A 23,274-nucleotide genomic window follows, 5' to 3' on the forward strand; every position below is an offset into this window, starting at 1 on the left:
TGTCCTCTTCCCCCACGCAGCCACTGCTCCCTTCTCTGAACTCCTCCAAGCAGGAGAGCGACAGAAGGGTCCCCACGGCTCTCCTCTGCACAGAAACAAGAGCTCGAGCAGCAGCATTTCACACATTTTATTGAGCGGGCAACCCCCGGGGCAGCTTCCCCTGCAGCCCACCACCGGGAGGGTGGGAAATCCTGCCCCGAGTCGCGCCGTTTAAGACATCTCATACTCTGTGCATAGATTTAAGGCTTCTACCCTGCCCTTTACAGCGCACACACGCTGCGGAGAGCTCAGAACTACATACCCACACATCAGGGAGAAAACAACCATCTTTATATTAATTAAACCTCTTAAAGAAATTAAGTTACTCACAATAAAATTTCATTTCAGAAGAAACAAACCTACCTGAAATCCAAGCAAGGTTTCACGGCACACACTAAAATACAACTCTGTACACAAAGTGACACGTTCTCCCCCAGCTCGCGCACAGGGAGAGGAAGGACCAGCGCTCAGCAGGAAAACAGCTTTTAGCCAGGTTAAAAATGCTTATTAATTTAAACATAAAATTCTTTTAGATTATTTAAACAAACCTCAGCTTCTAATAAGTTGAACTCAGTTGTTATAAATAAAATTGTAAACAAGGAAGTTGGGGATTTGGCAGTAGTTCATCGCAAAGAGCTTGCCGTCCGGTGTCGGGTCGGAGAAGGCGATTTCTTCGGTGCTCAGGTAGCAGCCGTACATGAAGGTGCTCCTGAAAGAGAGAGCAGAGCTATCGGCGCGCTGCAAGCAGCCGCTGCTTTACCTGCAGCGGTGCCCCCCGCCCGCAGCCCTCCGCTGCACGGAGATCTTATTTCGCTTTGCTTTCAAACCAGAGAAGGGAGTTGAGATGCCAGTTTGCCCTCTGGTTTTCTGGCGTAATCAGGAACCAGGAGGCATTTTAAACTTAGCAAGAAGGATCGTGTAAGACCAAATCACAGAATCATTAAGGTTCGAAAAGACCTCCAGGATCAACAAGTCCAACCCCAACCCAACACCCCCAGGCCTCCTAAACCATGGCCCCAGGTGCCACGGCTGCACGGTGTTTGAACCCCCCCAGGGACGGTGACTCCCCCACCTCTCTGGGCAGCCTGTGCCAACCCCTGACCCCTCTGGCAGGGAAGGCATTTTCCCTCACACCCAACCTAAACCTCCCCTGACGCAGCCTGGGGCCGGTTCCTCTCGCCCTGTCACTGGTGACTTGGGAGCAGAGACCAGCCCCCCCCTCACTCCAGCCCCTCTCAGGCAGCTGCAGAGAGCGAGAAGGGCTCCCCTCAGCCCCCCCTTCTCCAGGCTAAACCCCCCCAGCCCCCTCAGCCGCCCCCCAGCACACTTGTGCTCCAGACCCTGCCCCAGCCCCGCTGCCCTTCTCTGGACACGCTCCAGCCCCTCCAGGCCCTTCTTGTCCCGAGGGGCCCAAACCTGAGCCCAGCACTCGAGGTGGGGCCTCCCCAGGGCCGAGCACAGGGGCCCCATCCCTGCCCGGCTCCTGCTGGCCACACCAGGGCTGACACAAGCCCGGGGGCTGGTGGCCTCCTTGGCCACCTGGGCACTGCTGGCTCATGCCCAGCCAGCAAATACAGGCAGAAAACCTGCAAACACAGTTTTACATGATAACCCAGAGCTTTTGGTTAAATATCTCAGAGTGGTTCTCGAGTGAAGCCCACCACGGCCATGCCAGGGCCCCCATGGGCACCCATGGGTCACCTGGGTGCAGCGGGCTGGCACATCCCGTGGGTTTGGAAGGTGTCACACAGGTAGCATGTGAAACACTGACCCTGGGAAGAAGCTGAGACCAAACACTGGCTGACGAATCCTCAGAATACTGAGCTCCAGATTCAATCACGTAGGATTAAATAGGAATATACACATACGTACTTAAGTACTTTACCTGTCTGTATTTGATACACATGCAGTGATCAGAGGGGACACTAAGACGACACATGCTACCAGAGGCTCACGGGCTACCGAGCTCAGCCTCAAGGCAGTCCTTAACCACAGCCGAGGGGAAGTTTTTAAGTCTTTGGTTTGGTCCCAGCTTGAAAAGCTTGGAATTTCCTGCCTGGAAAAACTAAAGTGTTTGGGCCCATCAACTTGTCCAGTTGAGAGACAATATTTTTTTTCCCCCAACGAGGACAATTTCTCTTGGAAAATCGGGTCCATGTAGCTCTGTGTTCCTGTTATACCCAGCGGTTACAGCTTGGCCCACGCTTGTGTCAGATTTTAAGTAGAACTATTACTTAAATATCAGATATACAGAGAATATCTGTCTGCTTGATACCCTTCCGCTGCGAGGTGGGGATTTCAGACTTGCTGAATGATATAAATTTACCCCTTTCCACAAGTTCCTTCTAAACACTTTTTGCTGCCATCATCAGGGGTTTTTTCCCCCCCCTGCAAGGACAAACCCTGGCTCCCCGCCGCCCTCCCGCCGCTCCCTACCTGACCACGTCCACCATGCGACGGGCGATGCCCTTCCTGCGCCTCAGGCCAAACACCCAGATCCTGCTGATGCCGCAGACGGCAGGCTCCGGCTCGGTGGAGCAGCGCCAAGCCCGGTGGTGCTGCAGCGCGTCCCGGCCGGGGGACAGCGCAGGTTCCGGCTCCGACAGCACCCGGAAAGCCTGCGGGGATGAGCAGAGGCATCAAACTGCTCCTTCCCGATGGGACGCAGAGCCACGGAGCCTCCCGTGCCCCCAGCCTCGCCCTCTGCCCTCTCTGACAGGGCAGAGCACCGCGTAAGCCCAAACCAGGGTCAGATGGAAGCTCGCAGCAGTATCAGCCGTGCGAACCCAGCTAACTCCTGCTAGCAACATCTCACCTTGATAAAAACACGAGCTTTTCCTTAATTTCTTTTTTTAATTGTCTTTTTTTGGGGCGGATTTTTTGTTTGTTTTTTATTTCCTTAGTTTTATTTGCCGCCATCCTGTGCTAAGCCAGGATTCCCAACACACAGGCTTGCGCAGTGATTAGCCCGTCACGTCACCCCCTCCCCACACAACTAACACCACGTACCTGCTTGATCGATTCAGCCACTAAGCACCCAACGACCATCTCGTTGGACACAAACAAGTATGTTTTAGTCTTGGCTGGGCAGCGCAAAGAAACTTGCTTGAATCCCAATTCGTTATCTACAATTTCTCGCACATCATCTGCCTAAGAAAACAAAACCAGAGAGAGGCGCATTAGGAACTAATGGTCTTTGATGTGAAAGCTGTCAGAAAGGGGACTTCTTCCCCCTATTAAGCCTGTCCTTACACAAGACCAGGCTCTAATTTTGCAGAGAACATTAAAGAACAGGCTCTCGCTCATGTCTTTGTCCCTCCACACCTCTCACAGAGCGCACCCAGCTCTCGCCCCAGTCTTTGGGATGGAAAGCATCAGGTTTTGTTGGTTGTTTAAGAACAAGAGCTTCCGGGCAGGGGGCAGGGTTAGGAGGCATCGGGGTGGGCATCCACAGCAATGTGGATCGCCGCCACGGCCCCGCTCGCCTCTCCTGCTTGCCCCCTGCACTGGCAAGCGATGTATGATCACGCACTGAGGTAGTTCTGGGAGCTGAGCCAGCAGAAAGTTAATCTCCAATATAAACCCCAAAATAAACAAACATGTACCTTCTTGACGGCATATTTTGGGTCATTTGGAAGAATCAATACGATTTTCCCATCCCAGAACTCGGCCACAACCCGTTCTTTCTTCCAACCCTGCCACAGAGGAGGGGGAGGAGGGGCAGGAAAAAAACCCAAACAAACAACAAGTTAGTGGCCTAGCAAGAGAGAGGAAGTGATTCAGTGCAGACTCTGGCAGATGAAGCTGTAATCTGAACCGCTTCAGCTTTCAGGAATAAAGTCAAGTCACATTCATCAAACTGATGAAGGCCGACAGTTGCTGGAACGGCCTAATTCACGCTTTAACCTCCCCTCTGGGTGGCAAAAACATTCCCCTGCACATGCCTCGACTTCGTACCTGGATATTGCGGCGCACCACCTCCCCGCCTCGCCTTCAGCCGAGCTGCAGCGCAGCCGTCGCCTTACCAGGTATCTCAGTCCCTCGAGGAATCTCTCGTGGTGCTGGATGTGCTGGGCTTCATCCTCTGGGCTAGCGGCCGTGTAGATCATGCCGCACGACTTGCAAACTATGGCACCAAAATGCTTCTGACCAGCATCCTAGTGACAAACAGAGACAGTTAAGCGCTTTGAAGCCATTCAAAACCACGCTTGGTTTAAGGAATGAGTTTGAGAATTGGTTCTGGTAACAATCATCAAAGCTTCGAGTATTTGCTTTCATTTGAGTTTGTGAAGAGGAGGATGAGCCTTTGCTTATTTGCAGGATATTTAGACCTGCACAGCATTAAATCACGCAGGGAAGACAATGAATGCATTATTTGGAATGAGCCTTGAAACAGACCAGCAACATCCTCACTGAGGAACCGATGTAGAAGAGCACCACAAAAAAACCAGAGGAAAACCCCATATGGTCTTTCCATGAGTTACCTAAAAAATGACTTTGCTTTTACCTCTGTCAGTACACAGGGAGGCGAAGAGAAGGAACCCAACGCCAGTTGTGCAAGCAAAGAGCAGATTGCTCTCTAAGTAGTGAGGGGAAGTAAAGTCTGGTTTGTTAAGGACTTGCCTTATTTCCCTGCGCTGGCCACTACTGCTTTCCCTTCCCCACGTCCCAGTTCGGGCTTCCCCATGGTGTCACGGCACCCACAGGCTGTCCCTCGTGGGCCCAGCAGCTACGACACGCAGCCGAGCCGTGCCGGGCAGGGTTGGAGCTCGGGGCTCGTTCAGGGGCGCTGCTGCTTTCCTCTCAGCACAGGCACTCATCGGGTTCCTCCCTCCCACAGGGACCAGTTTTCAAAACACTCCAAAATCTGTATATCTGTGAGGTCTCAACTTTGACAGAAAAAGCATCCAAACGACTCAAAAGGTGCTAGAAAGGGCAGATTAGCAGACGAGAGCGATCACATAAGCCCTTCTCCCTCAGGAAACAGGCTTGAAAATGTCTGCATGTCACCAAGTGAGAACAAATGGTTTATTGAAACATTACTCATCGCTGAGGGCGTATTTTCTGGAAACGCATACGCGTGACGGCTGCACGACACGCGAGCCTTCAGCAACACCGCTTGGCCTCCTCCTGCTCCCAGATCCGTACTCCGCAGCGAAGGGGAAACAGCAGGAAGGCAGCCGCGGAGCTAAAGAGGCGCCCGCTCGTTACCAGAGCAAGCTCCTTTCGGGCTCGGCTCTCGGTCGCACATTCCTGCTCCTGTGCTGCCCTGGCTGCCGTTCGCTGCTGCGGTTGCGGTGCTGCGCTGACTCTGCTCGCTCAGAGGGCCAGGAAGCCGTGGGAAAGGAAAATTATCCGGCCAAACTCGCTCCTATAGCATCCATACAGGCTTGGCCGAGCTCCCTTTTGGGCTTTTTAATTTTTTTCCCCCATTATTACGTTCCATAAATCTCTTCTGAATTCTAAAACGTAATAAAGCACTAGTCCCAGGCAAACTATAACAACCTATTTCCTAGCTACTCCCTGTCCTAGTCTAGTGCTAAGTGTGTTAATCTCTGCCCCGTTACAGTCATCACAGAGTGGTTGGTTTGAGGTTTGCACGTAAGGAAATCTACTTATCGGTTAGCCTCAAGACATATTTCTTGTTTCCTCACCACCAAGCCACCCCTCTGAGGACCCGGAATGCCCCGATGGGAACCTTACAATGATCATCTGATCGCTGGAATGCTTGCAGAGCTCTTTCGCCTTCTTGCTTTTCTGCAAGGTGTGAGATGTTTTTGCAGGTGGGCTGGACCCAAATGGAGAAGTCAGTTCATCCAGCGCAGCCTGCGCCCTGAAAATCATTCCAGAGATGAAAATTAGTCACTGCAGAGAAAAACTAATATTACATGTCGGGTACCAGGGCAGGGTGGTGACTTATTATTGAAGACCCCAAACTAAGCCACGTAGAGCAAAGCTTAGAAACGTAGAATCATTAAGGTTGGAAAAGACCTCCAGGATCATCAAGTCCAACCCCAACCCAACACCCCCAGGCCTCCCAAACCATGGCCCCAAGTGCCACGGCTGCACGGTGTTTGAACCCCCCCAGGGACGGTGACGCCCCCACCTCTCTGGGCAGCCTGTGCCAGGGCCTGACCCCTCTGGCAGGGAAGGCATTTTCCCTCACACCCAACCTAAACCTCCCCTGACGCAGCCTGGGGCCGGTTCCTCTCGTCCTGTCACTGATGACTTGGGAGCAGAGACCAGCCCCCCCCTCACTCCAGCCCCTCTCAGGCAGCTGCAGAGAGCGAGAAGGGCTCCCCTCAGCCCCCTCTTCTCCAGGCTAAACCCCCCCAGCCCCCTCAGCCGCCCCCCAGCACACTTGTGCTCCAGACCCTGCCCCAGCCCCGCTGCCCTTCTCTGGACACGCTCCAGCCCCTCCAGGCCCTTCTTGTCCCGAGGGGCCCAAACCTGAGCCCAGCATTCGAGGTGGGGCCTCCCCAGGGCCGAGCACAGGGGCCCCATCCCTGCCCGGCTCCTGCTGGCCACACCAGGGCTGACACAAGCCCGGGGGCTGGTGGCCTCCTTGGCCACCCGGGCACTGCTGGCTCATGCCCAGCCGGCTGTCAGCCAGCACCCCCAGGGCCTTCTCCGCCGGGCACTTCCCAGCCCCTCTGCCCCAGGCCTGGGGCGCTGCCTGGGGTTGGGGTGACCCAAGGGCAGGACCCGGCACTGGGCCTTGTGAAACCTCACACAACTGGCCTCGGCCCATCGATGCAGCCTGCCCAGGTCCCTCTGCAGAGCCTTCCGACCCTTGTGACAGCTGTGCTGCCAGCTCCTCTGGGGGAGGGAGGAGGGAGTGAAGGAGAGGGGCTCTAGGAAGAGTCACAGTTGCACAGAAGCTAAATAACTCTTCATTAAGCACCTCTCCCCCTTCAACACGCATCCTGTTGCCAGGATATCAGAAATTCATCAGCTCCTTGAACAAAGGGATACACAACAAACCGAGGAGCAGGGGGCCAGGTTATGAAGTAAGGAAACAGCAAGTGAAGAAATAGGTGCCCACTTCCAACAGCTCCCTCCCCAAACCGCTGCTTACGTGCGTCTGGACACCCAAAATGCTCCCGCGCAGGCTCAGGGTTTTGCGGCAGCAAGCTGCTCAGCTCTGGCGACCCTGCACCTGAGTCCAACCGGGAGCCAAAAAACCTAGTCTTAACAGTCCCACAGACATGCTCCTAACTTGTTCCACTTGTATGTAAAGTTACAGGTACGATCACATGCCCAAAATGCGCCTACCCCCGGGTGGGTTGAGGAGCCCCATGGGTTTGTGAAGTCCCCAGTGGCTCACAGGGAGATGTGGCTGTGAGTACCTGGGGAGGTCAGCCCAGCTGGCAGAGGGAGCATGTGCCTCGCAGCGTGACCACACTGCAACCCACGGTACCGTGGCTCTGTCTGAGCAGCACAGGGGTCTGCGGTCCTTTGGGCAGTGGGATACACGGCAAGGCTAAGGGTCCTGCCCTGCCAGGCTCAGCGGGGGAGGTAGCATCATCTGAAATCATCTTACAAAGCTTCAAGTGTTCCCGTTTTGTGAGGAAAGCTGACTAGAGCGCACACCACATCAGCGCCACTCTCCCCTCAAGGAGAAAAAAGGAAGAAAAACTGAACTCCAATAACCCATGAACCATTTCATCTAGGATTTGATCAAGGTATACTAGAACTCAGGACAAGGTTTTGGCCGAGAATCACCACTGCTTGAGCTCAAGCCCACACCCCACCTACCCCTGAGGCCCCCTCTCCCCCCACAGTCACTGCTTCACCACCACGAGTCCCAGCCCCTCATGCCAACACCACCTTCAGACCCCGGGATCAGCAGCATCTTGGGAAGAACCCCTCGGTGCTGGAGCTAAGCTCTCCTCTGCCATCTAGCAGGGACGGCTTCCCAAAGAGGGGAGCAGGCTGAAGCAAGGCCAAGAGGAATTTTTCAGATTTAGATATGGAGGATTTATATGAATTTTTAGAGTTTCATCTCGGGCTTCGCGAGCTTCAGCGAAGCACAGCGTTAGGGGTGTTACTAATTGCACATGGAACTAATTTAGAGCTACACCAAACAATATTATAGATTTGGATACTAAGGAGAATTTCCAAAGCACAGATTTCATGTAGGAAAAGCTTGCGCTCATCAGCTTCCCACGAGGCAACTGCAAATCCAAGACATTTTCAGTTAATCACAAACACCAGGATTTCCACACATTCCAGGGTCCCACTTGCACCACGGAAGGTATTTGAAAAGCCACATGAGGAAGCGAAGCAAGTGTTGCAATCGGATCTCTCTTTCAACACTTCTGTGGCAGAGGGCTACAGTAGCACAACAAGTCTTGGAAGGTTTATTTTGGCTCTTTTAGGAGCAACTTTAAGTGGTGGGGTTTTTTTTATGGTTGCAACAAACTCGGCTCAGAATGCTTTTATTGCTAACGAAATGTATAAAGTTGATTCAATGTGGGAGAGGGATTAGTGGCTCTGGTTCTTGCATGGGAAAATAAGTCTTCTTTCATGGGAAGTCTATGAATGCGACAGCAAATTAATTGAAGAAATAAACTCGTCGGAAGCACAGACATCAGGTAGCAGAATTACACCTTACGAATAAAGAGGCTCAGGGCTTGCAAGTCATGTGTCAAGATTGTGCTTTTTACAGATGCAAAAAGCAAACTTCACGTTTCAAATCATCGAACCTTAGAATCACAGAAGGGTTTGGGTGGGAAGGGACCGCTAAAGGCCACCCAGCCCAACCCCCTGCCGTGAGCAGGGACACCTTCAGCCAGAGCAGGTTGCTCAGAGCCCCGTCCAGCCTGGCCTTGGGTGTTCCCAGGGATGGGGCATCGACCGCCTCTCGGGGCAGCCTGGGCCAGGCTTTCACCGCCCTCAGCGTGAACAATTCCCTCCTTCTCTCTAGTCTGAATCTCCCCTCCTTTAGTTTAAACCCATCTCCCCTTGTCCTGTCGCTGCAGGCCCTGCTAAAGAGGTTGCCCCCACGTGCTCGCACTTCATTTCCATCACAGCGAATATCAAACATCGCCCAGCAGGTTTATGAAATACCCCCTCAGGTGAGGACGGGAAGAGGAGCAGATGCTTCCATTAATCCTTTTCACCCATTTTTATGGCAACTACTGTCTTGTCTTCGGCACCTGGATCAAAACTTGTGAGCATGCTGCAACCTAGCACTGCTTACTAAGATTTCTCGGGTTAAAAAAGCACAACATGAAGCACACCTGAGCAGCGCAGTTACTGGTCTTCGCACTTCAGGTGATTTCTGCATAGCACACATACTTCTCGGGGTACTAAAACTGCAGGTGTTGGTCAGTGTTAGCCACAGCGCTGCAATATTTACAAAAGCATCTCACGGGAAGAGTTACTATAGGAAAGCAATGAACCGGATGGCAGCGAGGGATCGGTCTGACACTAGATTTAAAGGTCGTGGGTATTCTGCACCACCAGCACCAGGCAGGTAAACAAGCCTTCTGCAATCTTTAGCTTGTACAACTTTAACAAGCCAGTGCCTTCCCCAAAAGTGAGTCATTTCAACAGTTTAAAAATTAATACTGTAGGCTAAACTGGTAAAGGAGGTCAAGCATGACAGAGGCAGAGAAGCTGCCAGTTCCTGCAAGAGCCCCAGACCGGCCTGAGCAGAGTCACTGACCTGCCCCGTCAGCCTTTCCAGCATTACTCAACGAGGAACCCACAGTTTAACTGGCCCAGTTTAACACAGAGTGGAATTTTCACACAGCTGACATACACAAACTTAAACTCAAAAGGTTGCTTGTAACACAGAAGTACTTCAAGCCTGGCGAGGACGCCCACGCCAGCGGCATCGCTGCCATCCTGGGTGGGGAGGGAGGTGTAGGAATCTCACGAACATGCGTTTGCTGTCCACGGTGCAGACTTAAGCGTACAGACAGAAACCCACACCATTTATTAGACTTGAGCGAGGGACAGCTCATTTATGGCCAGCAGGCAACGTTACACAGCACCGCTGCACTCGCTGAACTGTCTGAGTGAAAACAATTCGTTTTGACAACTCTGGTACCCACTCAAAAGTCGTAGTTAGTGCTCTTGAGGGTCTCTGGTCTGGCTGAGGGAGGGTGCAGGCCCCCGATGAAGAGCCAGTACATAAAGACTGAAAGTTACTGCTCATTGTGGACACTCCAGGTACGGAGACAGGCCATGCAGAAGCAGTATAAATCAATAAACCCCTCTACGTGGCTCAGAAGACACCAAGGCTGTGCCAGCCCTGGTGATGAAGATATCCTGATACAGCCCCCCCTTGTTCTAATGATTTTATCATTAGCAACAGCTAAGAGAAAACCAATATTTCCTTTTTAGTTCAAAAAGTAAAGCCCATCAGCTCAATAATATGTACAAATTCACAAGTAAAATCTACTACAGGCAGTAAGCATGTATTTCCTTATTCACAGCCTAGAATCCCCCTAAACCAATGCAAATTTAATCTTTCATCTTCTCTTTAAACAAAAAAAAGAAACCCAACCCAAACAAACCCAAACCACCCTCAGAGTCCCAGACCTTACAAGGGCTGGGACAAAGCTAAGCTATTATTTTTAAAACTAGTATGTTTTTTTTAAAAAAAAAAAAACAAACAAACAACCACGATTATTCTGCAGATACGACACTTCTGATCATTCTTGGAGAGACTTGGCAAAGATTAGCCTACCTCTTCTTGCTGGTGGGAGGTGCGCTGAATATGGGGTAGACAACGGCATTTGCAGGAGACACTGGAAAAGAGGAGTGAAGTTATTGCGGTTTAGAATCCTTCTTAGCTGCAGAACACATTAATACAGGGAAACAAATTCACACACCAATGAGACTTCAAAATGACACGCAACGGTGAAACTGAACTCTAAAGAGCTTAATGAGTACTGGGATGCTGTTGATGCTGCAGGATATCAAGGCTATGCCCAGGAGTGGTGTCCAGCCATAATTACCTTCAATCCACCTAAGCACACCGATCAGGCTGTCCGGTGCTTTCCCTTCTCATACTGGAATTATGAAGCATTATATCACGCAGAAATTGCTGCTGCAGTAGCTTAGTGTTTCCTTGGCCATTAATTAGAGTGTTAATCAAGCAGAGCTTTCTCCATTTGCCATTATTTTGGCTAAGGCAGCCTGAACCTAGAGCTCCTTCATCCCAGAGAAGCTGGGAAGTGGCAGGCCCAGCACTAGGTTACAGCATACAAGCTGCGAGTTTTAGGATAACTTAGCAAAGACTTCTGTAAATAAAACCAAACAAATTGTTAGTTAGGAATATATTTTCCCTCAAGTGCAGATGTTTAGGTACTAGACTGCTTTATGCTCTCGTATTTCGACTGCATTCACAAACAGACAGAATTCTTACGAATTACAGAAAAAGCATGTACAGAAAGTAAGATAAAGTACTTGAGCAGAAAAATGGCCCTAAAAGCCTCCCAAAAACATACCATGAAGATGAACCCGTTGTTCCTAGGAAATAGGACAGAATAAAAAAGCCTCTCGTTAATGTCAGTGGTGGAAAAGATTGTGAGAAGTCACGAAGACAACACTAATAAACAACAAAAAGCCTCCGGCTTCCTAGAAACACAGGATCTTAGAGGGCCAAGGCACTTCTTGGGAAAGGCCCCAGCAGGCAAATCATGTCAGGCAATCTTTGGGAACGTGATGGCAGCAGCCTTACAAACAGGTGGGAAACACCATAAGAGGGGTCTTTTATACAGAGCTGCAGACGGCGGACAGAAAAGCGGCTGGCAGCACAGCGCGTGCTGCTCCGCAGGGCAAGAGGAGGAGGAGGCACAGCAGAGAAAGGGTGACCTTCAAGAAAACAGACTTCACTGAGTTCCAAAGCGGATAAATAAATTCCCCTGTGAAGCAAGACTTAAAGGGGAGGGAGTGGGGGAAGGCTCAGGAGCGCTGGCAATTTCTCCAAGAAACAGATTAAGACCAGATGTGCCAGAAAGGAGTGGAGTAAGAGGCAAAACACTGAGGCTAAATCATGACTCCTTCTCTGACTGGAAACCCAAGGCGTCACACTGGGAGTGGAACCCAGGGGAAAGCAGAGCAGCAATGTGAAGGACCGAAAGCAGAAACACCAAACTGCAAGATGAGCTCTACCTGGAAAGGCCACGGAAGCAGGAAAGCATCCTGGAACAGCAAGGGGAAAACCCAGGAGTTCTGGCTACCAAAAAGAGGAGGAAACACTAAAACCGGAGGACAAAACATTCAGCGCCTTTTTATTTCAGCCACAAATAAAAGAACTGGTTGTGCTGACATCGGTAGCACAATTAAGACACGAAGGAGCTATGAACTTCCACGGCTGGGGAACGGTGTGAAGAGGACTCTCAGATAAATTAGCCGTTTTCAGACTAGCAAGGATTGACTTAACCCAGGGCCTGCTGAGGCTAGGATAGGGAATGCTGCCTGTTTTTAAAAGGGAAAACGGAGAAACCAGGAAATTAGGATAAAATAACACGACCTCAACTTCTGCAAACATACTGGCACACATTAGTGCATACTTGGGAGATGAGACAGCAGGTAGAGGCCAACGCATTATTTTGCCTTAATAATATTTAAGCAACCTATTTTCTTCTCTGTTATCACTTGTTATTCCCAAGAGGGAAAATAATAAACGTCTTAAAATTAATATATAACTTCTGAAAATTCCCTTGCGTTAGGAGGGAAATATTGTCTCTGTAAACCAACCCTAAGAAAAGGAGCAAAGCTGGGGGAGTGGAGGGGGAATATCACATTCAAATAGTTCTTGTTAATAATCCCCTGCTGAAACAAGAAGGGTAGAGCGGAGTTTCCTCGGTGACCATCAGGAGTGAACAATAACATATGCTTATAGCTCTGTAGATAATAGCTAACCCATAGGGGCATTTAAGAGTTAAATTTAAAAAGCATTTTTACATTGCAAACGGGCAGAAACAAATTGATCGAAATATGGGTAAGGGGAACCACTACGCTTAACAACAAGCCAGGGCAAAATAAGAGAGGGGGATCAAACCTCTGGGCAGCAGCTGCACATAAAACACTTGGGTTATTGTCGGCCTCAAGCCAAAGGCATCTCAAACGCAAAGTTTCCTGTGGAAATGTATGCCTTCCCTGCGTGTGGAATGTATTCATCACTCCCTTCCTGCTAACCAGTGCTGGTAAGGCTCAGGTGCAGCTCTGCCCGGGAGTACCGTGCCAGAGGCACGACTCAGGCTGGAGAAAGCAGAGAACTGGAAGAGTCAGAGGCCTAAAAATCAAGACTTAGAAAGGAAAGCTGAAAGAATCTGGGTAATGGTCCGGGGAGAAAGGAATGGGGGAAAACTTAATAACAGAATTCAAATACAGCAGTTTCCCAAATCTTACTGGGAACAGGCTATGTAGTAAAGCAAAGAGGAAAGAGAGGTTAGACACCCTATTTTATCCTTTTTTTTATCCTATAAAAACTCCTCAACATTCAAACAGATTTGGCGGGGAGGCAGCAGAATCTCCATCCTTCCTGTCCAGCTTGTTAAAACACTAAGCGATAGGACGAGATGGGAGTTCAGCAGAGCTGATCCTGCTGGGGAGAAGCAGGTAACCCAAGAGATTTTTCAAAGTCCGTTCCACCTCATTTTCCTACAGCAACAAGTCATAGACCAAGACACGTATGATCCAACTTACCTCGCTTACCCACCTCACGTGGGGATTGGCTTGAAAGAATAACACAATCATCTGACTCGCAGGTCGTAGAACCGATTTCATCAACATCCTATAAATTAAGATAATTTTTTTTTTAGGGCAAAAAGAAAACTCTCCAGTTAAGCTCTCAGACAGCGGCTACGGAATCACATCTAGTTCAAGTGACCTCCACGACGAGCATTAACTGACGTTACAAAGCGTTACTAATGGCTTTATCGTCCAATAAGAGAACGCGGTCTTCACAGACTAACCATCTCACCGTTATTAAAGTTACACCCGAACACTGAATCCAAAAGTGGTGCTGAACACGTTGCACCCCAGCACCGAGGAAGAATTCATTTCCTGCAGGTTACTCGCAGCCCTGAGGAGTTCCATCGACGCTTCTCCTCCACCTGCCCTTGACCGAGCTGTTGACAAACCGCCATCGTGCTTTTTTGATTCTCAACACCTTAACGCCTGCTTCTGCCCTGCTCCTGTTTTAGTGCAGGATGTGTGGGGGGGGTTATTTGGTTTTTAAGTAAATCTTAACTACAGAGGTTTGTATGGTCTCCCCCCCTCAGCATTTCTGGGACTCTGCTTCATTCTCTGCAGACAGAGAACGCGCCTCCCCAGCTTTTGGAAGCCTCTCAGACGTTCGGTAAAAACAAAAGTTTGCCAAAGTGATTTTTGCCTCAAACTCTGCTCTTTTTGTAGCTGACAAGTGTGTTATTTCCCATCTTGTCAGGAGCCCCAGACAGTCACCAGGTAAAGCAACCGGCTGTAGCAGAACCTGAGGCTAGATCAAGGCCAGACTTGGTCTGTACCCAGTTTGCAGTAACAAAGTCACTAAGTTCCCTTTTCAAACGCTCCGCGCTTCTGGTTCTCCTCTGAGAACTAGTTTGCCAATCCAAAAAACTGCCACTGCGGCAGAACCAAACGCTTTCACCTGTTTTTTTTTTTCTTTACTGCATGTGCAAGATGAGATCGCACAAGCTAACATTTGTGTTTTATTAACGCCTCGTTGTAAAAACATATTGACAATCAAGTCAGGAATGCAAGAGAGACGCTAAAATAGCGCAGGTGAACAAAGGAGGCAATAAACTGGCCTTTATTGAGCCGACACAGGAATATAAAACCCATTAGCCCTATAAAAACAGCTTCCCATCTTGTTCACTGCTTCAACGCCCAGTGTAGCACACCACGGTAGCATTCCACTGGTTTTTCCTGCTTTCCAATATTTCAGATGCCAGAACGCAACAGCAAGTTATGACATTAAGTGCAATAAAAGGGTTTGCAAACCTGTTCTGAATCTGTATTTGCGCTCGTCTCGTTGCCACCCTCACCTTCCGCACCTGAGCCCGGCATTAGACAGCGATATCCATGCCCCAAGCTAAACAACTCTCTGGCAAATCATAAAATTAAAAGCGAGGCCTGGCAAGCATTAACTGGTTGGCAATAAGTGAGACTCATCGCAAAGTTTAACCATTCTGGCATGGCTAAACACGTTTGCATGTGAATCAAGTGTATGTTTAAAAAAAAAACAACACAATAAAACTTTCCTATCACCAGAAATATTCACTGCTAAGGTAGCAAAGCATAAAAATTGCTCATATGCCTTCAAACACAGACCTGCCTGCTGTTCTTCAAACACGGAGCAGCTCAGAAAATTCGTTGTTGCTTTGTTAAAGCATGAGAACCCGGGGCTTGGTCTCTCTTCCTTAGCAAAGGGAGCTGCAGCACAGGCACGCAGAGTTTCTGCTGAGAAAATAATCGCTAAAACAATAACCCCGGAGCAGCCCAAAGCCTGCTAGAGCAGCTCGAATTACAGCCCAGGCTGCTCCCGCAAGCAACATCTACTGACCCATGCGAAATCTCTGCATAGAGACACTCTAGAAACAGTTTTGCTTTCTCTGTCCAACTACTGCACCAGCCGAGAAGCACGTGGCTGGGGAAAAAGAAGAAAGGCTTCGAGGATCACGGCAACAGGATGCACAAAGCGCGTCCTTCCTCCAGCTTTGAACAGGTAACGTTTTGAAGACAGACCAATTACCTAGGGAGAACCCCTGGCTGCGGGCTCGACCTCCCCCAAAACTCAGCAAAGTCAAACTTGGCACTTACTACATTTATTAAGAAAGAAAAAAAAATAGGGACATTTAAAAACTTCTTTTCAGCTTTGCTGTTTTTCCATGGGGAGAAAAAAGAACATATTGTCTTTTGCAAAAACATCACACAGGAAGCTTTCCTTTCAGCTGCTGTAAATTCAGTCCCAGAATCCCAGGCTGGTGGGGGCTGGAAGGGCCCTCTGGAGCTCACCCCGTCCCACCCCCTGCTGGAGCAGGCACCCCCAGAGCAGGGGCACAGGGCCGCGGCCAGGCGGGGGGTGAATGTCTCCAGGGAAGGGACCCCACAGCCTCTCTGGGCAGCCTGTGCCCCTGCTCTGGCACCCGCACAGGGAAGGGGTTTGTCCTCATGTTCAGGGGGAGCTTCCCGTGTTCCAGCTTGTGCCCGTGGCCCCTTGGCCTGGCGTTGGGCACCGCTGAAAAGAGCCCGGCCCCATCCCCCTGACACCCACCCTTCAGATATTTATAGGCACTGATGAGATCCCCCCTCAGCCTTCTCTTCTCCAGGCTGAACAGACCCAGGTCTCTCAGCCTTTCCTCACCAGGGAGATGCTCCAGCCCCTGATCCCCTTGGCAGCTCTGCGCTGGCCTTGCTCCAGCAGTTCCCTGCCCTTCTTGCACTGGGGGGCCCAGAACTGGCCGCAGCCCCCCAGGTGTGGCCTCACTGGGGCAGAGCAGAGGGGGAGGAGAACCTCCCTCGCCCTGCTGCCCACACACCTTTCCATGCCCCCCAGGGCACCGCTGGCCCCCTTGGCCCCAAGGGCCCGGTGCTGGCTCAGGGTCCCCTCGCTGCCCCCCAGCACCCCCAGGGCCTCTCAGCAGAGCCGCTCTCCAGCAGGTCCCCCCCAGCCTGTGCTGGTGCGGGGGGCTGTTCCTCCCCAGGGGCAGGACCTGGCACTGGCTCTGGTTGAATTCCCTGAGGCTCCCCCGGGCCCAGCTCTCCAGCCTGGCCAGCTCTCGCTGGGTGCCAGCACAGCCTCTGGTGCATCAGCCGCCCCTCCCAGCTCGGTACCGTCAGCGAACTTGCTGAGGTTACGCTCTGTCCCATCGTCCAGGTCACTGATGGATCTATCAAACAGGTCAGGGCCCAGCACAGACCCCTGGGGAACACTGCTAGTTATGGGTCTCCAGCCAGACCCTGCCCCAGTGACCACGACCCTCTGAGTCCTGTCGTTGAGCCAGTTCCCAACCCACCTCGCTGTCCTCTCATCTAACCCGCACTTCCTAAGCTTGTCCATGAGGACGCTATGGGAGACAGTGTCGAATGCCTCACTGGGGTAGAGGTAGACAACACCCACTGCTCTCCCTTCGTCGACCCAGCCAGTCACGCCGCTGTAGAAGGCTGTCAGGTTGGTCAGGCATGAGCTTCCCTTGGTGAATGCACGTTGCCTACTTGTGATAACCTTCTTTTCCTCTACACGCCTGGAGATGACCTCCAGGATGAACTGCTCCATCGCTTCTCTGGGGATGGAGGTGAGGCTGACTGGCCTAGAGTTTCCCAACTATTTCACTACAGCACAGAGCTAGTGGGAGACAGGGATGCTGACAAGAACTTCCTCAAAGTTTTCCACAGTTTGATGCCTTCATAAGGCAGGAATAAATCTGTGAAAGTTTTCCTAGGCAAAATCCACTAATAGATGTAAATAAACAGCCTAGGCCCGAGCAACTGGAGCACGTGTTACTTGCGGCTCACTCAAACTCTGCGTGTGTCACCCGAACGCCCCCGCTGCTCCCAACGCCACCCCTGCTTACCACGTTCTCCGCATCGTTCTCTCCAGCAGCTGCAGACCAGGGTGTGCAAAAGGGACCGGAGGCGCTTCCGCTTTTCTGCGGAGATGTTCTTCCTTCGCACGCCACATCTGTCTCTTGATTTGCACAGTCAGTAAAGCCCTCCCTGTTTTCATTTTCCTTCTTCTGAGGCACAGGAATACTTCTCAATACACCGCCTGCCTTAAGAATTTTCTTTCTATCAGCTGAATTGGACTTTGTAGTTGTCAGGGGTCCGGGGCGATCGTTCTCTTGCAGAGATCTGGGGGGTCCCTGGGGCGACTTGGCGTCTACAACTGGTTTTTTAGAGTGCGATTTCTTCCTGGCAGAAAAGAACGCCGCTCCCAACTGGAGCTTCAGGGCTGGTTTAACTGTCATGCTCAGGACTCGGAAAGGCGAATCCATCTTCTTTTTTATGAGGCAATTCACATTCTCTTTCTCCACACTGGGTTTTCCCACCGGGAGCTCTCCCTTCACCTTCTTCGGCATTTTGGGGGCAGTTTTGCCATGCTTGGAGCTGGCTGTGTGCTTGGCTGGCTTTGAGCTTTCTGCGTTCCTGCTCAAGTTCGTGTTCATCTTCTCAGTCCTGCTGGCAGCTGGGAGATTTTCATCCCTGTTCCTCCCACCCGAAGAGCAGTTCTTGTTCAATTGCTTCCTCTCAAGAGGAGTAAGGTATCGCTTTTCCTTGCTATAAAAAGACATCACAGGCACAAGGGGCTTGTACGAGGAAGCGGCCTTTGGGGATAATTTCCTCAGGGACTCCCTCTGTGCAGCTGTGGGAACACTGGCTGCCTGAAGGGGTGAAACATCCAGCCTCCTCGACAGCGCCGGCTTCACCGGGACGGCCTCATTTTCTTTCATCTCATCGCTGGAGCTCGATGACCATTTTATTTGGGAAGCAAACCAATTATTTCTTGATTTCTTGAGTGGAGACAGACCTTCAGCAGAGCCTATCATCATTTTTTTCCACAGGATTCTCAAAGGCTAAGGGTGAACTGTAAAAATAATTACAGAGCGAAACATCACATCTATTATTGAACACTTTTAAATTATTACTTTACTTAAATAACACTTCATTTTTACTCAGCCTGGTTGCTTCTCCTGGTAGATGCCCTGGAATAAATACAAATATCAAATACCAAAATATAATACACAAAAATCTAAAGGCCTAAGACAGTCTTTTTCATTTTTTTAAACAGCAAATCTATTTTCCTGCCTGAACTTGTTAAAGCACCTGGGAACAACAGTCATTCTACTTTCTGGAACGTTGCTGACAGGATCAGCCCTATTCATGCTTAAGAAGGGAAAAAAAAACCCCACCACATTTGATTTGTTTCAGGCCAACTCTGTCGACTCAGATTTGTGCCTCCGAAAAAGCTCGTGCACCTCCCACCACCCTACATAAGGCTGGTAAGGCCGGGGGGATCTCACAATATTGAACACCAGTTTCTGAAAGGCACGCACAGAAATCTTACTCTAACAGCTATTTCAGAGTCTAAAACCTCATCGGTAAATCTCTAACGGCTTCTGAGCCTACGGCCCAAGAGGAGATACACGTTCATAGGAAGAACACATTCAGCCGTCCCTAGTTGTAACGTATTTAGCTCCTTCACTCCTGGTCTTTCCCCTCCCCGCCCTGAAATTTTTGTGGGGGGAGTACAGGACAAGCATAAGAAAAATCTGTTTAACTGGTAGAGTTGTGAAAGAGAAACAAGCTATTCTTTCAGATCTAAAGCTCCGCTTTTTGTTCGTGGCCAGTGGCTTCTCCTCCACTAGATTTAGGGAAAAAAAAAAAAATCTATCATTTTTTAGGTATATGTTACAAAGGAACTATTTTTCTATTAACAGTAGAAGACTACTCAGATAATTTGTGCAGACCTCAGTATTTATGTACTGTACGTCAGAGCCCTGTCAAATGGGAAAGGCTGAGGCTTTACCACACAGGAACGCAAACGTCAGGGGTTTTATTTCTGAAGTTTCTAAACAATCAGGTTTTAGGTTTCTGCTGGTATTGTGACTTTCTCAAGGCTAGGTCTGCAGGCAAACGTCGTGTACGGGGATACGCACTTGACGAAGGTGGCTGCCAAAACGAGATACCTTGCTTTAATAAAAGAAAAATATAACTGCCCTTAAGCAGCCTCCTAACGTGGGCCTGCAGAGTATCAGCTCAGCGCAACGGCTTTTTCTCATGTCTAATTCCGAGCGATGCTACAGAGTGGAGATCCCTCTTTGGTTTCCCTACGTATTAGATAAAATCTCTCAAGATGCCCAGTACAACATAAAAATGATACAAGCCACTGAATAATAAACATAGGCTGACAGTACTGCGTCTCAGAACCACCTTAATTATTTTTTCCACTCTACATTAAAAGTTCTCAAGGATTTTAAACATCTATTTTATTCCATGTCCAGCAGTTAAGGTGTTTTTATTAGGAAAAAAACAAGATCTATGAAAAGATAACATACCCATCTGTATTGGAAGAATGACGGCTCCTTTTCTGTGGGGTAACGGCTGCCATGTCTTCACCAGAGCGCCTACAAGAACACATTTTTAATACCTTAAAACAGATTTCCAATAAGAAAAAAAACAAGTGAAAAAAAACTTAGTAAAGAAGAAAAAGAACATGAGGGACTGGGGAGAAAAGCCTAGTGCAACACAGGGCTGTGTTTCAGTTGAGCATAAGCCATAAAACAAGCACAGACAGAAAAGATCAAGAGGCTGAGGCCAAATCCAATTCTGCCATCATGGACAAACACATCCTGAAGTCCTTTTTCTAGAGTCAGATAATTCGGAAAAAAGTTTTGGAATGATAGAATTGTTTAGGTTGGAAAAGACCTCTAAGATTGAGTTCAACCCCCAACCCAACACCCCCAGGCCTCCCAAACCATGGCCCCAAGTGCCACGGCTGCACGGTGTTTGAACCCCCCCAGGGACGGTGACGCCCCCACCTCTCTGGGCAGCCTGTGCCAGGGCCTGACCCCTCTGGCAGGGAAGGCATTTTCCCTCACACCCAACCTAACCCTCCCCTGACGCAGCCTGAGGCCGTTCCCTCTCGTCCTGTCCCTGGTGACCTGGGAGCAGAGACCAACCCCCCCTCACTCCAGCCCCTCTCAGGCAGCTGCAGAGAGCGAGAAGGGCTCCCCTCAGCCCCCTCTTCTCCAGGCTAAACCCCCCCAGCCCCCTCAGCCGCCCCCCAGCACACTTGTGCTCCAGACCCTGCCCCAGCCCCGCTGCCCTTCTCTGGACACGCTCCAGCCCCTCCAGGCCCTTCTTGTCCCGAGGGGCCCAAACCTGAGCCCAGCACTCGAGGTGGGGCCTCCCCAGGGCCGAGCACAGGGGCCCCATCCCTGCCCGGCTCCTGCTGGCCACACTATCCCCAATACAAGCCATTTTACTTTCCATTTCTCACACTCCTCTCACAAAGCTTGTTCCAGACCTCACTGACACTACTCCTAGAAGCCTGCTTGCTCCTCCTATATCCATGGTCAGTTTATTCCCATGAGGACTTCACATTGGCATTCACCTTCCAGCCAAGACTGCTCTTTACCCAACAGACTTTTAGAGTTTCTCTCCCAGCTCCCTTCTTGCCAAATACCACAACCTACGCTTTTTTAGCCTTTGTTAACACAGCCGCCATTTAAACTGGTTTAACACTCAACGCTGTTGGTTCCATCTCTTCCAGCTTGATAAAATTATCATACAATATTTGCTTTTGTGTTATGTGGCATTTCATAACTGAAATTCCAGAGTAAACAAGTATCCTGTATCCAAAAGAACGAATAATAAATATTTATAAACTGCTAGAACACCACAGAGATTAATTTATTCAATAATCTGCCAGCAGGGGGAAGAACCTGCCGGCGTTAATGCATTGCTGGTTTTGGGGAAGCAGTGACCGGTGACAGCCCAGACACGACAAGCTGTCGTCAAGCCCAGGAGCACCAAGGACACGAGCAGTGGCAGAGGATCGAGCCAGGAGCTGCGTGGCTGCAGCAGGAGCCGCACAACCTCAGCACAGAGCAGTGCTGGCAGAGGGGAACTTCAGGAGGCGGCGGGCAATGCCTCAGAGGCACAGGGCAGCAATAACAAGCCTGTGGGTAGCTGGGAAATAAGATATCGGGTGCAGATGAAAGGGAGGAGATGAGTCAAGGACACGCTGTTGGCAGGAGAGTCCAGGTGCACGCGTGGGGGGAGCAATCCTTAGAATTTGCACTAGTAACCTGAGGATCCCACAAACCCTGCAGAGCAGCTCCCGCTTACACACACCCCTTCCCAAAACGTTCATAGTCCAGGTGCCAGCCAGCCCCTCGCCCCAGTATTGCATCAGGCCTTCATCCCAGCACCCCACAGGCACCCGCACCCTTCTGGGGCACCAGCCCCTTACCCCAGCACCCCCACACTTCTCCCACCCCTCCCCAGAACCTGACCAAAGCCTCCCACACCTCCCTGACCCCACCAGAACCTGACCAAAGCCTCCCACAGCCCCCAGAAGCCCCCTCCCCACACCAGGGCCTGGTCCCAACTGCCCCGCCATCACCCCCACACCACCCCAGCCCCCCAACCCACCCGCACCAGAACGTAGGGCCTGGTGCAACTCACCAAACCCCTAATCCGGGACCCCCCAGACCTCACACACACACACCCGAAGCCCACACCAGGCCCGGGGGCCAGCGACGTCCCCCTCAGCCCACACCCAGGCGCCGCAGAACCGCGCCAGGCCCTGACACCCGCACCCCTCGCTCCCCCTGACACAAACCCTACGTCCCGGCACGGCACCAAAGCCAAGCCGCCCCCTCCCGAGCCCCCCGCCCTCTCCCGGCCCCGCCACCCCCAGCCCGGCCACCCTCCCTCCCTCACCTCAGCGCCGCCGCCGCCACCGCCACCGCTCCCGCGTCTTCGAACCCGCGCGCCTTACTCCCGCTCGCCTCGCCCTCCTCTTTCCATTGGACCGAAAGCCTCGTCGCTCACACATACTTCATCGCCATTGGCCTAAATACGCTTTGCACCCGCCCTGCCCGTTTTGCAGCCAATCCGATGGCAGAGATCGCCACACAGGTCCCCCGAGAGACTCCAACTCCCAGCGTACCTCGCGAGCGCAGGGCCACGGCCGGACGGGGAGCGCGCGGTGGCTGACGGGAGTTGTAGTCCGTGCGCCGTGCACTGGGGCCAAAGGGCCTCAAGGGGGGGCAATATTTTGGCATATGAAGGGGTGGAATGAATTAAGGGGCGTTTACGAAGGTTAAGGGGATGCTACGGGGGTGACCATCAGTGATTTTGCTTTTAAAATGCCCTTTGCTCCGTTAAAAAAACGCTCCCGTCAATGAAACGGGAGGAGGGTGGGCCGCTGAGGGGGCCTGTAAGGGGTCACAGGGCGGCGGCAACTCCACGGAGGCTCCCCACGGAGGCTCCTCGCTGAGGCCCTCCCATGGGCTCCAAGCATACTGTGGAGACCATTTACGCGTATTCAGAAAAAAATAAATAAACTGTGTCCGGGCCCCCCGCACCCCCACACATACACTGCACAGGAGGAACTTCGCGCATGCGCATATGGTCGGGGAGACACGCTCGCTGCAGAGGTGCGCATGCGCAACGCTGTGTGCCAGCACTGCTCGAAGCATGCGCAACGCTCCTACTGGCTTCACCGCCCGGCTTGTTAGCTCATGCGTAAGGGTAGGGCCA

The 23,274-nt window shown here is 51.2% G+C and overlaps 1 protein-coding gene across 1 annotated transcript; it reads right to left on the bottom strand.

Annotated features, from left to right (window-relative positions):
- Positions 1 to 308: 308 nt before the first annotated feature.
- On the bottom strand, positions 309 to 23,194 carry ESCO2 (establishment of sister chromatid cohesion N-acetyltransferase 2). The gene is given in 12 exon segments (XM_064448381.1): positions 309 to 748; positions 2,476 to 2,657; positions 3,049 to 3,189; positions 3,645 to 3,734; positions 4,065 to 4,196; positions 5,743 to 5,872; positions 10,742 to 10,802; positions 13,711 to 13,798; positions 17,580 to 18,563; positions 18,565 to 18,589; positions 20,061 to 20,129; positions 23,112 to 23,194. Coding segments are annotated over 12 exon segments (2,109 nt in total). The 5' UTR covers positions 23,180 to 23,194; the 3' UTR covers positions 309 to 609.
- Positions 23,195 to 23,274: the final 80 nt, after the last annotated feature.

This window comes from Phalacrocorax carbo, chromosome 3, assembly GCF_963921805.1.
Source record: "Phalacrocorax carbo chromosome 3, bPhaCar2.1, whole genome shotgun sequence".
NCBI classification, from domain to species: domain Eukaryota; kingdom Metazoa; phylum Chordata; class Aves; order Suliformes; family Phalacrocoracidae; genus Phalacrocorax; species Phalacrocorax carbo.